The sequence below is a fragment of the Trichosurus vulpecula genome, chromosome 6, assembly GCF_011100635.1.
Source record: "Trichosurus vulpecula isolate mTriVul1 chromosome 6, mTriVul1.pri, whole genome shotgun sequence".
Lineage (NCBI taxonomy): Eukaryota > Metazoa > Chordata > Mammalia > Diprotodontia > Phalangeridae > Trichosurus > Trichosurus vulpecula.
This window is the reverse complement of record NC_050578.1, coordinates 183,898,031-183,913,021: the sequence shown is the minus strand read 5'-3', so window position 1 is coordinate 183,913,021 and position 14,991 is coordinate 183,898,031. Positions and strand designations below refer to the sequence as shown.

At 42.5% G+C, this 14,991-nt stretch overlaps 1 protein-coding gene across 1 annotated transcript in view; it reads left to right on the top strand.

Annotated features, from left to right (window-relative positions):
- LOC118855365 (sodium-dependent phosphate transport protein 2B-like) overlaps positions 1 to 10,701 on the top strand; it is a 47,331-nt gene extending 36,630 nt beyond the window's left edge. Inside the window, exons 8-14 of the mRNA XM_036765456.1 lie at positions 450 to 645; positions 1,379 to 1,474; positions 1,944 to 2,064; positions 3,180 to 3,347; positions 3,990 to 4,106; positions 4,233 to 4,357; positions 7,249 to 10,701. Of these exons, the coding sequence (XP_036621351.1) occupies positions 450 to 645; positions 1,379 to 1,474; positions 1,944 to 2,064; positions 3,180 to 3,347; positions 3,990 to 4,106; positions 4,233 to 4,357; positions 7,249 to 7,890 (1,465 nt within the window). The 3' untranslated portion in view covers positions 7,891 to 10,701. The remainder of the gene's footprint in view (positions 1 to 449; positions 646 to 1,378; positions 1,475 to 1,943; positions 2,065 to 3,179; positions 3,348 to 3,989; positions 4,107 to 4,232; positions 4,358 to 7,248) is intronic.
- Positions 10,702 to 14,991: the final 4,290 nt, after the last annotated feature.

The window sequence follows — 14,991 nt, the reverse complement described above, 5'->3', positions numbered from 1 at the left end:
CCAGGATCACACAGCTAGTAAGCTTTTGGGATTAGATTTGAACTCATATTTTCCTGATTCCAGGTATAACATTCTATCCATCTTGCCACTATGGCAAGGGAACTCAGATGGTTTAATGGCGATGTGTGTAGACAATGCAGTCTTTTACCCTCACAGGCTCTCCACTTTTGGGGGGCAACTGGATCTATGGTTTCACTGATGTGAGGAAACTTCCAGTGTGGAAACCCAGCCAGTGTTGATGCTGATTGGCAACTCCAGCAGTGTGTTGGGTCACTGAAAGTATTAAGTAACTTGCTCATGGTCCTATAAACAGGAGACTTGAAACTAGGTCTTCCTAACTTTCCTAACTTTCATGCCATGTTTTCTCATTCTGCACACAGTAAGCATTTCATGAGAGTGACAAAACAATACCATAACATAAAATGCTTTGGGTTTTCTCCTTCTTTTAGGGCTTTTGCAGGAGCTACCGTCCATGACTTTTTTAACTGGTTGTCAGTGCTGGTGCTGCTGCCTGTGGAGGCGATCACAAACTACCTCTACCACCTCACCAATGTCATAGTGAAATCCTTTCATATTAAGAGTGGAGATGATGGCCCTGAACTCCTGAAAGTCATCACAGATCCCTTCACAAAACTCATTATTCAGGTGGGCAGAAGAACTCACTCCGATTTTTAAATTTAAGGTGAAATAGCACCAGTGGTGAACTTGGTTCTCTTGGAAGGGAAGTTAAAAATCTACTACCACAATCTGGAGTGCCAGTGCCAGTGACTCCCTGTGACACCCTGATTTCATTGCCTGGGTGAGCGGAGCTAATCTCTACCGTGTTGATAGAGATTCATTCTTCAGCACACTGGCCAAAGCAAGACTCAACCATTCTACCATTTTTGTGCCAGATGACTCTTTTTTGGATGTTAACATCATTGTGTTTATTACCCTTTAGATCAGTGTGATATACCTATCCCTAGCAAAAACATTTTAATTCTGCATATGCTTTGCCATTCATCTGGCCAAAGAGGAACTTTTTCCCAAGGGATGCCTCATAACCAATCAGCATTTATTAATCCCCTGCCATGGACCAGGCACTGGGGGATACAATGATAAAAGAAAGAGACCCTCATTGGCTTCAAGGAGCTGGTGGTCTACTGGGGCCCCTGGAACAGTGCCAAAGGGTTTATCTGGGCTGATCCTGGTCAAACTAAGATGAGGCAAGGTCACATAGGTAAGTGTAGTCCTCTGCAAATGAGGCCCATCTGTGTCTCCCTTTTGGTTTTTCTCTCTGTACACTGGAGCCCCTAGGAGAGTAACTAATTAACTTTTCACTCACAAATCATAACTGAAGAACAGGCTAACTCTTCCTCATGTCTGTTGCTTTCTCCAGCTGGATAAAAAAATCATAAATGAAATTGCTACAGGAAATGAGGCAGCAAAAAACAAGAGTCTGATAAAGATTTGGTGTAAAACTTTTAAAAATGTGGTAAGTATCAGAAAATGATTCAAAGGACATAAATAGGGGATTGAGAATTCTCTGTTCCTGTTGAGGGGCTGCAAGTGCTGTTGGTTTTCTATAAATTTAGTGCCCTAGACCAAAGCTCCAGTCACCCTGCCCTCGTTATACTTCAGACTATGGGGCAGAATAAGACTGCCCCAAGGTGGGGATAAAGCAATTGACTGCCCAGGTCCCCGTTCTGGGGTCACAGTGCTCAGTCTGGGTGCAGCTCAGCTGGCCTTGAGAAGTGATCCAGATGTTCTGTAGGCTCAGTGAGTGCTCCACAGACCCAGCACAAAAGCTGAAGGTCTTCTTTGGGGATTATAGGGAAGGCAAGGGACAGAAGAGGGGGAAAGTGGGGATCCAATGGCCAGTGGGTTCATGTCTTCAGTGTTGTATCTTCATGTAATACCATTCTTAGTAACAGGTATTTTTTTTTCTGTATTGTGTTATCTAGACTTTAAGCAACGTTACTGTTCCCTCACCAGAAAATTGTACCTCTCCCAGTCTCTGCTGGACTGATGGGAACATGACCTGGACCCTCATGAATACAACGTATGAAGAGAACATTGCAAAGTGTGAGTAGGAAATGTTCTGGAAAGTCTGCTGAGCGAAAGAGGAATTTCTAACCCTATTCTCAACATGGTTCTATCAATTCTAACAGTGTCCTCCTCATAGTGGTGTAGCAGATAGAGCTCTAGACCCAATATTTTCTAATGGCTTTAGACAGTAACTAGCTATCTCTACCTACCTAAATGTCTGTAGTTTACTACCAGGAGGTAATTTAGGAGTTGAAGCTCAAACATCAATTGAAACAATGTCCTTCTCATAATGGTGCCGTGGTTAGAGCTCTAGACCCACAGTCAGACAGACCTGGTCCAAACCCAGCCCCAGAGACTCTGAGTTACCCTGAACAAGTCAGTCACCTGCTGTCTGCCTCAGTTTCCTTATCTGTAAGATGGGGATAATAATAGCAACTACCTCCCAGGGTTATTGTGAGGGTCAAATGATAGTATGTATGTAAAGCACTTTACAGACCTTCAAGCACCATAGAAATGTTAATTGTTTTTATTGTTATGTTTCTATAGCACTTTACAAAATACTTCATTATATTTTCTGAACAATTAAACTGAAACAGCATGTAAGTAATACAAACTCAGGCAAATCCATTCTTGGGAAGGGTGAAATGCCATCTTTGGTGCAAAGGTCATAGAGTGTTGGAGCAGGAAGGATCCCTTGAGGTCATTTAGTCCAACCTTCTCATTTTATAGAGCAGGAGACCCCACACCCAGATAGGTGGGAGGGACCTGCCTACTGTCAGAGATAGAAAAGAGCTGAATCAAGATTCAAACCCAGGACTTCTGACTTCAAACCCAGGGCTCTTTCCAGTTGTTACATTGGGTGTACAGAGACTTAACTGTCAATGCACCTTCCCACGCTCATGTTTCAAGGCTGTTTAGGAATCAAAAGTGTCTTAGAAAAAGGTTGGGGCCCCTTACTCTAAAGAAGGTCCTGGGGCTAAAGGTTATTTAAACTTAAATATCTTTTGAGATTTGTTTTTGAATGTATAAACCTTTGCTTAATTAGGCTCACTTTATCCAAGGCATGGTGCTGTATAGAATACTATGTCCCCAGGTTAAGTGATGAAGAGGAAGAGAAAGATGATGCTGAGTGGCTCCTCTCCTTCCTGCAGGCAAACATGCATTTGTGGATGTCAGGCTCTCAGATCTGGGCATTGGCCTCATCCTTCTAGCCCTCTCCTTGCTGGTCCTGTGCACTTGTTTGATCTTGATTGTCAAGATCCTGAACTCTGTGCTCAAGGGACAAGTTGCTTCAGTGATTAAGAAGACCATCAATACAGGTAGGCATCTCACTCTCCCTGGGCCTTTCTGTGGGCAGAGTTCTTATGAAAAAAGAAGATACTTGCTAGTTCTCCTCATTGTGCTCAATGAGGTCCACATCTGACCCATCTGTTTGGAGATAAGAACCCCAGAGGACCCTGGTCTCCACTTGTGTTTTTCCTTCCAGATCAGCAATCCTGAGAATTAATGTTTTCTCTTTTCTTTTGAATTTGCATTATCGAACCAGTCTTGGAGAGCCCTCAGAGCTCTGGGTGACTCTTTAAAACTATACATTACTGATAATTTCCCAGCCTGCATTGGGAGAGGGAGTTCCCTAACCTGAGGGCATTTTCATAATGCCTGCTGTGTGCTAGGCCCTATGCCTAGTGATTTTTACAAATATTGTGTTAGAAGAGAATCAATACAGTTTTTAGGATGTCGGCAGGGAGCTCTTGAGACACCACCCCCCCTTGCCCCACCAGGAAACTCCTTGCTGGCTGCCTTTAATCGCCTTGGGAACGATTTCTGCTTGAGGTTTTTGAATGAAGTTTTAGTAAAATCGTTGTTTTTGAATTGCCCTTAGAGTCATCTGTTGCATGGAATATGAAATGTTGACCAGAACCATTGTAGAAACAGTGCTTTTTTCTTCTTCTATTTCCCAGATTTCCCCTTCCCTTTTACTTGGCTGGCAGGCTACCTTGCCATCCTTGTTGGGGCTGGGATGACCTTTATTGTGCAGAGTAGCTCTGTGTTCACCTCTGCAATCACTCCTCTGGTTGGTAAGTCCTCACTTCTTCCCCCTCTTTCCCTTTTTACATGCTCATATCTCCATTATTACATGTGGTCCTGCCATGCTCAGTCATTCTCACCCAGGATGGAATCCAATGTCTTTTTTTCCCCCATAGGCATCGGTGTGATCAGCCTTGAGAGAGCTTACCCTTTAACCTTGGGCTCCAACATCGGTACCACCACCACTGCCATCCTGGCTGCCTTAGCTAGCTCTGGAAATACCTTAGAAAATTCAGTCCAGGTCAGGATGCACAGTTGTGATTCATTACCTCTTTCAATTAAGCTCTCTTTTCTTAGCTTACTACTAAATTCTTCAAATAAACATGCTGGTTTCTTTCTTATCACATGCTTCATAAGATCTTACCTGCCTTAGTATCGTGACTTGTGGCCTAAAAACTTTCCCTAGCTATTGTTCTCAGAAGCCAAACTTTTAAAATAATTATCGGATATATAACTATACATAAATAAATAAGAAATAGAGAGCAAAGTTAGGTATAGAATTGACAATTTCGATTACATTAAATTAAAAAGGTTTTATACAAAAAATGTAGTTAGGATCAGAAGGAAAGTAAAAAAAATTAGGAAAACATTTTTATAGATAGTTTCTCAGATAAAGGTCCCATATCTCAAACGTAAAAGAACTTTGTCAAATCTCTAAGAATAAGAGTCATTTCCCAACTGATAAATGGTCAAATGATAGGAAAAGGCAGTTTTCTATTGAAGAGATCAAAACATGTAAGTCATATAAAATGCTCTAAACCATTATGGATTAGAGAAATGCAAATTAAAACGTTAGAGGGGATGTGGAAAAATTGGGATGCTAATTCATTGTTGGTGGAATTGTGAGCTAATCCAACCATTTTGAATATTTTAAATATCTCTAACTTGTGTTTATAATAAACAGATTAGGATGGTGAATAGTTATATTCCCCATCCCCTACCTTATCCCCTGTCCCCCACATAAAATGATTGAAAAAGGTATGGATAACTTCTTCCTTTTTGCCCCCCTATCAATGAGAAAAGGTGGCAGGTAGGAAGAACTTCTGACTTTGGTGTCAGAAGACTCGAGTTTGAATCCTAGCTCTGTTACTTACTAGGAGGTGACTGGTAGAGACCCATGTTTTGTGTTTAGAGGAGAGAGAGGTGACTGTTGGTTTCATGGGGGAAGAGAAGTATCTTCCTTGAAGGATGCTGAGGATCTGTTTGGTCAGAGAGCAGGAAAAAAGTATTCTGAGAGGGGGAAGGATGTGAACAAAAGTCTCAGGGATGTGTCAAGTGAACGAACATCTTCGAAGAACCAGTTTCACTGGAATGGATGATAAGGGTTGGGGCAGTAATAAAATTAATGATGACAATAGGACTTTTATAGACACCATCTCCTTCAAGCAGCAGGAGGTGATGCTGAAAAAGGCAGATGAGGATCAAATTCCAGAGGGCCTTGAACCAAGGATTTTAATTTTTATCTTTCAAACATTGGGAAGGCAAAAGCATTGAATTTAAGGGCAGAATGTCATCAGAGTTTTGATTTAAGAAACATGTGTGTGTAAGATGTATTAGAGCCAAGAGACCAGCCAGGAAGAGGCTTTTGGAATAGGCCTGGGGTCATAGATCTAGAGAAGGAAGGGCTTTCAGAAATCCTCCAGTCCCATCCCCCCACCACCCTTATTTCATAGATGAGGAAATTGAGATTAAGTGACTTGCCCAACATCACACAAATAGTACTAATCAAAGGAAAAGCATCAGTATTTTCCACCTTGCAAGTCCAGGTCACAAAAATTGAAGATCTGGTGGTATCATTAGGAATGGAAAGGGGGGGATGAATACAAGTGATCCTACAGAAGGACTTAGAGAGTCATCCCTTGGAAGGCAAGAGAGAGGGAGGGGTCAAAGTTGAGATTGGCAGCCTAGAGAAGGACGGGATGGTGGTGCCCTTAGCATTTTCCAGTGTGAATATTGCCTCACTAGGCACCTGCCTTCTCCTCTTCCTCCCCTTCTCTCTCTGGCAAGGGAGGCCTGTTGCACTTGCTGGTGTGTAGACAGGCCAGATAATGCCTGGGTAGGAGCAAGGTGACAAAGGAGCGGGGGTGGGGAGGGGGCAGGGTGAGGAGTAGAGCTTGATTCAAAGCATGAGAAAACAATGAATTCCAAAACTGATTTTGAGAACAATTACAATAAAAGTCTCATTGGTTTTGGAATGCAATTTTTTTTTATTAATTTCATTGCTTTTTAACTCACTGGTACTTAATCCATTTGGAGCAATGTTTTTAATTAAGTAAATTGTTTTTGAAATCACTGTTTTGGAACTCAGCAAAAGTGACTTAAAATATCAACTTTGTTTTGTTTGTAAGGTAGGACTCAAGGTCTTCATTGCATTTAGTTCCTTCCTGCATGCCCATTTGCAAAGAGGCCCATTTTCGTAGGATTTAAGTGTTGGAAGGGATCTTTGAGATTATTTAGTCATCCTTTTGTAGACAAGAAAAATGTTTTGCTGAAGGTCAACGTCATGCAGGTGGTAAGCGGCATGATCAGAATCCAGAGGAGCAGAATGTAAGCTTATTGGGGGCAGATATCTTCTTTTCTCTCCCTCCAGTACCTAGCATAGTGCTTTGCACATAGGAGGCACCAAATAAATGCTTGTTGACTTAAATGGTAGGTAGATCTTCAGATTCCCACGTGCATTGTTCTCTTCATGCCACCATAATGAGTACTCTTATTTGTAGAGTGCATTAAAGTTTCCACACAATTGATGTTCACAATAACCCAGTGAATCCAGGGCTCTGTTGCCTCTTCACAGATGAGCAAAGGGAGGCAAAGGCAAGCTTCTAACCCAAGTTTTCCTGACTTCAGGGCAGTGTTCTCTAGGTCACACCTAATGTAACAATCACCCATCTCCTGCTACTCTATCTTCTTGCAAAACTGAATAGACTGGACTAGATGACCTCTGTTGTCCCTCCCAGCTCTTAAATTAATGAACCCATGATGAAAATATTTGTGATGATCATTTCTGTGACACCATTGAAGTTTCCCTTCCCTTCTCATCACCACTTGCCTCTGATTTCCCTTCACTCTCCCCAATTGACTCCCTGTGTGTGTTAGATGAATTTTCATCTCTTCTTATCATTTTGATTTCAGATTGCCCTGTGCCATTTCTTCTTCAACATCTCTGGGATCCTTCTGTGGTACCCAATCCCATTCACACGCCTGCCAATACGCCTAGCCAGGGGCCTAGGAAATATCACAGCCACCTACCGTTGGTTCGCCGTGTTCTACCTGATCCTCTGCTTTTTCCTATTACCCGTGTCCGTGTTTGGCCTCTCCCTGGCAGGTTGGCCTGTGTTGGTGGGTGTAGGGGCACCCATCCTATTGCTGTTGATTTTGGTACTGGTCATGCGGGTCTTCCAAGCCCGCTGCCCTCTAATTCTCCCCAAGAAGCTTCGAAACTGGGACTTCTTACCTTCATGGATGCATTCTCTTCAGCCTTGGAACAAGCTGGTGTCTGGCCTCGCATGCAATTTCTGCCAACTGCCCTGCTGCTGGTGCTGTCGAGTCTGCTGCCGGTGCTGTGGAGTCTGCTGCCGGGCATGCTGCCTGCTGTGTGGATGCCCCCAGTGCTGTCGCTGCAGTAAATGCTGTGATCTGCTTGAAGATGAAGAGAATGTCAAGGAAATCCCAATCAAGGTTTCTGAGGTGTATGAGAATACAGCAGTCATAACTAAGGAGACCCAGCAGGAGGGCCAAGACATAAGGGCCCGCTCTAGCAGCACAGCGTTATAGTAGGATGGCGATTGAAGAGGAGGAGAAAAGATGGATTATTTCTTATTCTCCATGGCCTCCCTCCTTTGAAGCATGGGAAGGGTAGGGGCAGATGGTTAGCTATCCATTGGAAAAATGGAGCGATAGACATTTGCTCTTCCTACCCTCCATCCCAGAACCCAAAGCATTGGCAGGTAGGGCTGGCTCAGCATTGGCAGAACCGTGATCAAAGCACCCTCCTTACCAGGGCCACAATTCTCTCTTACATGATTTCTGGCTCATTTTGCAAGACGAATCCTGATGCGGTCAGTTATTTACACTCTCTCCAGATACACTAGAGCCACTGACCACAGTACTTCCTTTAAAGCCCTAAACAATTTTCAGAAGGAAAAAGCTTGAGGAAAGAATTCCATTGCTCAAATATACTTTTATTTTTAAATAAGTATGAGTTTGGTTGCTAAGGCACGTGGCTCTTCCCAGCAAAGACCCAAGTGTAAACAGGAAATCAGTACTTCCCTGGCCCCACAAAGCTTGGAGGCAGGGCAGGCCTGGGTAGAGAAGATGCCAGCTAGAGATGTATACCACCCAGCCCAGTCTTATTAAGCCTCATGTCCTTCAATTCCCTGTCACATGGAGACTTGCAGGAAAGGGAAGATTAAGGACTGAATTTTATCTACAGCAAACTATGTGGACACCCTTTCCATGCCCAGGAGAAACTGCTGGTGGTCAGCAGCATGTGCTGTGGCAGCTTCTCTGGTTAGTTAGGTAGGTTTGGGCTACCTCTACGGGCTGATGATCATGATACCCAATACCAAAGATAAATTCTAATGAGGTAGAATTACTATACATGCTCGTTCCCCCTCTTTCCTGATCTCCACCCTTACAGTCTCTATAGCTTCTTGATAACTTGGTCAGAGCCAGGCAATTTCTAGAACATTCAAAAGGTATTTCTGAAGGGTAGTAGTTTAATTAAGAAGCAAAAAAGGTTGCAGACATGCTTGTGGATCTCTTACTGTTGGAGGGATATTAAGGTGGTAATGCTTCTGGGGCAGTGGTAATTAAATGGTAATGCTCCCAGGGGAGTGAGCACTTGAGTTGCTAATTGGTCAGCAGCTTCTTTCTAAGTAGCAGCTCAGACTTCTGCCATGGGTCATTTCAAGTTTGGAATACTCTAGAAAGCCAGATTCGTTAAGGTCACCACTAAGAACTAGTCTCCCTCAGATAGTCCAAGTGTCTCAGATGTCGTGAGGAGATTGGGCAGGTTATGACAAACTCTCTATGGTTAGGAAAGATCTGTTCCTCTGTCCATCTCAGGTTATTACCAGACTCTCAAACCCTGGCTGTGGGAATTAGTCTTGATATTTTGTGGGCTAAGCTTTTTTTTTCTGCCAACCCCAGTTAGCGGTTTGTGAGTCATGTCATGAAGTTTGTTTTGCCCTCAGATGGCGGGGGAACAGAATGAACTGAGCTGACTTCAGGAGCAGAAGACCATCTTCAGAGGTCCTGCCCACCTTGGACCTTTCATGAGGCCCAAGGTGCCTTGAGAATTGTGTCTTGTTTGATCCAGAGGGATTAGCCAGTGGACCAGCCACCTAGTCTTTCAATGGGGTGGGGCAGTGCTTGAAGGAGTCTGAAGTGAATGGTCTTGCTATGAGCCCCTCTTCTTTCTGGGTCCTTGCATCTCTCTGTTCCTTTCATAGAAAGGAAATCCTGCCAGACCTGTTGAGATGAGGCAGAGTGGCAGGTGGCCATGCCCTAGGCAGAATGTGGATTTCACAAGCAGGACCCTCCTCAGACCATGCCTAGTTTTTCCTGCCTCCTCAAAGGATGATAGTCTGGCTAGACAAAAAGCACCTTGTCAACCTATAGCTTTAAGATAACCTGTTAAGGACTAAGCTAAAACCTCTTTCCAAATTTTCTTTCATTTGCCAGGAATGACATTTGTCCATTTGCATTTCCTGTCCTCTTTGGCCCTTAAACCCCTGCCTCTTAAAATAGGCTAATTGGTGAGCATGTGACTGGAAAGGCTTGAGCCAGAGTCAGCATTCCCAGAGGATAATCCAGAAGGTTGAATTGACCAGTCAGCCTTGGTCCCAAAGCCCCTTTTGATGTATGTGTATGTGCACGTGGGTGGGGGGAGGGAGCCTGTACATTCTAGCAGCTCAGATGCCCTCTCTTTGCCTCTCATGGGCCCTTCTTCTAGGAGAGAACATCTTCACTTGCCTTTCTACCAGTCACTTGCATTTCTTCCCTCTAACGCACCCTCTCCAATACTCCCACCACATCCCACTTAACTAGGCTCTACCAACAATTTCCCAGCTCCACGGAGTGCGTAGGAAAGGAGAATAGAAAATGAGGAAGGACAACAACTAGCCCCTTTCCCTAATCCCACGTCACCCCATTTGGGGTCATATGGAGCCTTCGCCTGACCTTCCACTAGGTATATAACTCTTCCTAGACAGATAACGATATAGTCTATATGTGTAGTCACTGAATTGTACAGCTCTTTCATGTTATGTAGAAAATAATCTGTATGATTCTGGTTTTATATTGCTTGCCTTTGGAAACAAGAAAGTGTTTATCTATGAAATATATACATATAAAAGCCAATATAAGCAAAAAAGTTTGTATATTTTGCAATATCTTTTAAAGTGGTCCGTGCCACACTGTAAATACATATGTTAAGCACCTCAGTAGGCCCATTTGCACTTTATATGCTTTTTACCACTTGGATTATTCATGTGATCTGTGTACATGATGTGATTTTCATATTTTTGGAAAGAGAGAAATAATAAAAGGTATTCAATCCCGAATGGGGATGCATTTTTGAAGGTTCCAGAATGGGTCACTTTAATTTACTCTAACATTTTCTTCTTATTCTTAAAAACTATTCAAGATGCTTCTTGTTTATGTCAACCCCTCCACCCTTCACCCCCCTCCCCAATTAGCAAAAATAAGCGTCAGATCACGTATCCTGTCCAAAGTCTGAGCAAGAATCTTAGGGTTAGAGTTAGAATCTACCCTGTGAGATCCTTTATTTTTTCTTCTTCTGGTTCCTGCATCTGGAAGCCTGAAATTAGTCTACATAATTATTGTTAGAAGGTACCATTTCTTGCACTTTTCTTTCTAATCTAATATTTCCAGGTGAAGGAGTTTGATCAGAGAGCTTCCATCAGCCCAAGCCAGAAAGCATGGAAATGCCATGTACCCTGACAAGCATCATGTGACTGATTTCAAAATGGAAGTGGAATCTGACAGATGATGGGCCAGAGGCTGCCAAGTGTTGGGATGCAAATGAAAACCCAGCCCTTTGGAAAGTCTCCTAATTATCCTGTTCTTTTGCAGTCCATACTAATTAATATAGACGAGTATGTTATTAAGTATCAACTTTGCCATCAGAAGATAAGTGTGTGAATAAGTCCCACTCGCCAGTCTAGCCCGGGTGGCTGGCCCTTGTACGGCATGGGGAGCATACATTATGCTGTTAGAACATAAGTTATGCCCTGGCATTTGGCTGGGGTTAATCAAAGAGGCTCAAAGGTTGTCTGGTGCCAGCCTGTTTGTGCTGACATTAGAAGATTCTTCTTCCTCCCTTGGCAGGGGGCATCTCCTTTTGGGAAGCACCATCTCTCCGTGGCTGCTCAACTGTGAGGTAGTAGAAAGAATGCTGAACTTGGAGAAAGGAAATAACACTCAGAGTACTTAGCCCTTAGGGTTATCTTAAGAAAAGAATGAGAGAGTGCTATGTAAGTATCAACACCGGCCAATGCTGTGTATCTAAGGATCTCTCCTCCCAGAGGTTCGGTGAGATGGGGCACATGGAGTAATCAATTGGAGTTACCAATACTCGGCCGTGTGAGGGAAGCAGGGAGATTTTAGCTTTAGGAGGAGATGTCTTGAGGAAGGACAGGGACTTGAAGAGTGGAGCCCAAAAGAGCCTAGAAGAACTGGCTGCAAATTGTGAAAGCCAGGGAGATAGTCCTGGCAATCTGAGAATTCTGGATTGGCAAGCATGGCTACTTCTACCAGAGTCCACCATTTTCTCAGCTTCCCTGGATACAAGACCTTAGATTCCAGACTACCTGAACAAAGACCGTGAAAGTAATCGTCTTATATCAGGAGCCACCTTGGCTCGTCATCCTTTTAAGTGTATTTTCCTTTAAACACTTTGTTTCTTCAGTGATAGTTTGGGGCTTCAGAACCAAGTTTTCAAGCAACCAGTAGTTATGGTACCAGCATAGATACTTTTCAAAAGTAACTAGGCAAATATTTGCCCTTGAGGAATTTGTTGTTTCAAGGAAGACATCAAGATAGTCAGAGAGCCCTTAAAGGACATCCAGAAGAGTGGACAAAGGGAAGCTTTCAAGGAAGAAAAGGGGATGTCTGGAGCTTAGAACATGGAGAAGTTAGGGAGGTCTTTGAAGGACTACCTTGAAAAGACTAGAAAATCTGATTATTTAAAAATACCTGGGAGGAAGTAGGGGGAGCAATGAGCTTTTGGCACCAACCTAACAGGCCAGAGTCCCATGGAATAAAAGCCAAATAGTGACAGGGCCAGAGAGATTTTTATAATCCTAGTTGGGGAGAAGGGGAAGAGACAGGTGCCATACAAAGGTGACTGTCAGGAATGATCTCCTGTTTATTGACCTAGAGTTCAAATTCCTCAAAAGTCAAAACTCACAATCAGCTGATTGTCAAAGGTGCCATTAGCTAAGCCCATTTGTCTATATTATTGACAGCCTCCACGGAGAGTTTATCTAGTACTTTGCTCAGACCACAGTTTGTATGAGTGTGTTAGCATTCCCTAGGGCCCCCAATCTCTCCTCCTTGACCCAAGAAGTATGGGGATGTAGCACACTCTCAAATAATTAAAGTACAAAGTAGAGGACAAAGAAAAAGTATATCTTAAAGAATTCTTTTGGGGATTCTTGATCTTACCCCAAATATTCACCAGAAATCATTGAAATAACAGCCCACTTGGGGCAGCAGGGTGGTGCAATGGATAGAGTACCAGCCCTGGAGTCAGAAGGATCTGAATTCAAATGTGACCTCAGACAGTTACTAGTTGTGTGACCCTGGGCAAGTCACTTAAGCCCAATTGCCTCAAAAAAGAATTTGATCCCCAATTGATAAATGGTCAAAGGATATGAACAGGCTTCAGAGGAAGGAATTAAAGCTATCTATAGTCATATTAAAAAATGCTCTAAATCACTATTGATTTAGTGAAATGCAAATCAAAACAACTTTGTGGTACTGCATCACACCTATCAGATTGGCTAACATGAAAACAGGAAAATGATAAATGTTGGAGAAGATGTGGGAAAATTTGAATGCTAATGCATTGTTAGTGGAGTTGTGAACTGATCCAACCGACCTGGAGAGCAATTTAGACCTATGCACAAAACACTATAAAACTGTATGTGCTCTTTGACCCAGCAATACCACTTCTAGGTCTGTATGCCAAAGTGATCATAAAAATGGGAAAAGGACCCATATGTGCAAAAGTATTTATAGCAGCTCTTTTTGTGGTAGCAAAGAATTGGAAATTGAGAGGATGTCCATCAATCAGGGAATGGCTGAACAAGTTGTGGTATATGAATGTAATGGAATACTATTGTGCTGTAAGAAATGGTGAGTAGGTGGACTTGAGAAAAACCTGAAAACTTGTATGAACTGATGCTGAGTGAAGTGAGCAGAACCAGGAGAACATTGTAGAAACATCCACATTGTGCAATGACTAACTTTTTAAAGACTTGGCTCCTCTCAGCAATCCAAGGATCTAAGATAACTCCAAAAGACTCATGATGGAAAATGCTGTCCATATCCAGAGAAAGAACTATGGAGTCTCAATGTAGATTGAAGCATACTATTTGCTTTTTTTTTCTTTTGTTGTTTTGTTTTGTTTTTTCTTGTGCTTCCTCCCATTGGTTCTAATACTTTTTTTTTTATAACATGACTAATGTGAAAATTTTTTTTTTCAAATGTGTTTCTCATAACCAGTATATTGTTGGATTCTAGTTTCTAATCCATTCTGGGATCTATATGCATTTTATGGGCAAGTTCATCCCTTTTGTATTCACAGTTATAATTAGTGTGTATTTCCCTCCATTCTATTCTGTTTCTCCTCTCTCTCTCTCTCTCTCTCTCTCTCTCTCTCTGCCTCCATGTCCTTTCTCAAAAGTTTTTTTTGCTTCTGACCACTATTTCCCTTAATCTGCCCTCCCTTTTATCACGTTCCTGCTTTTTCTTATCCCTTTCCCCTCCTACTTTTCTGCTAAGAGAGATAAAGTTCTATACCTATCTGAGTGTGTGTGTGTGTGTGTGTGTGTGTGTATTTACCTCTTTGAACCAATGCTGATGAGAGTGAAGTTCAGGCATTTCCCACCTTACCCCCATTCCCCTCTTCACTGTAAAAGCTCTTCCTCACTCACCTCCTTTATGTAGAAATTTTCCCATTCTGCCTCTCCATTCTCCTATCTCCTCATGCATCCCTTTTTCTCACCCCTTCATTTGTTTTAGCTCATTCCAACACAATCAACTCACACCCATGCCCTCCATCCATGTACACTCCTTCTAGCTGCCATAATAATAATCTTAAGAGTTACATGTATCATCTTCTCATGTAGCAATATAAGCAATTTAGCTTAAGTCCCTTTTGATTTCTTTTTCATGTTTAACTTTTAATGCTTCTCTTGAGTCTTGTATTTGAGGGTCAAAGTTTGTATTCAGTTCTGGTCTTTTCCTCAGGAATGCTTGAGAGTCCTCTATTTCATTAAATACGTATTTTTCCCCCGAAGGATTATATTCATGTTTTCAGTGTGGATTATTCTTGGTTGCAATCCTAGATCCTTTGCTTTCGAGGGTATTATATTCTAAGGCCTCCATTCCTTTAATGTGGAAGTTTCTAAATCTTGCATCATTCTGACTGTGACTCCATGATATTTAAATTGTTTCTGACTGCTCTCAATATTTTCTCCTTGACCTGAGAGTCCTGGAATTTGGCTATAATATTCCTGGGGATTTTTGTTTTGTGATCTCTTCTAGTAGTTTATCCGTGGATATTTTTCACTATCTGTTTTACCCTCTGGATCCAAGACATGGGGGCAGTTTTCCCTTTATAAT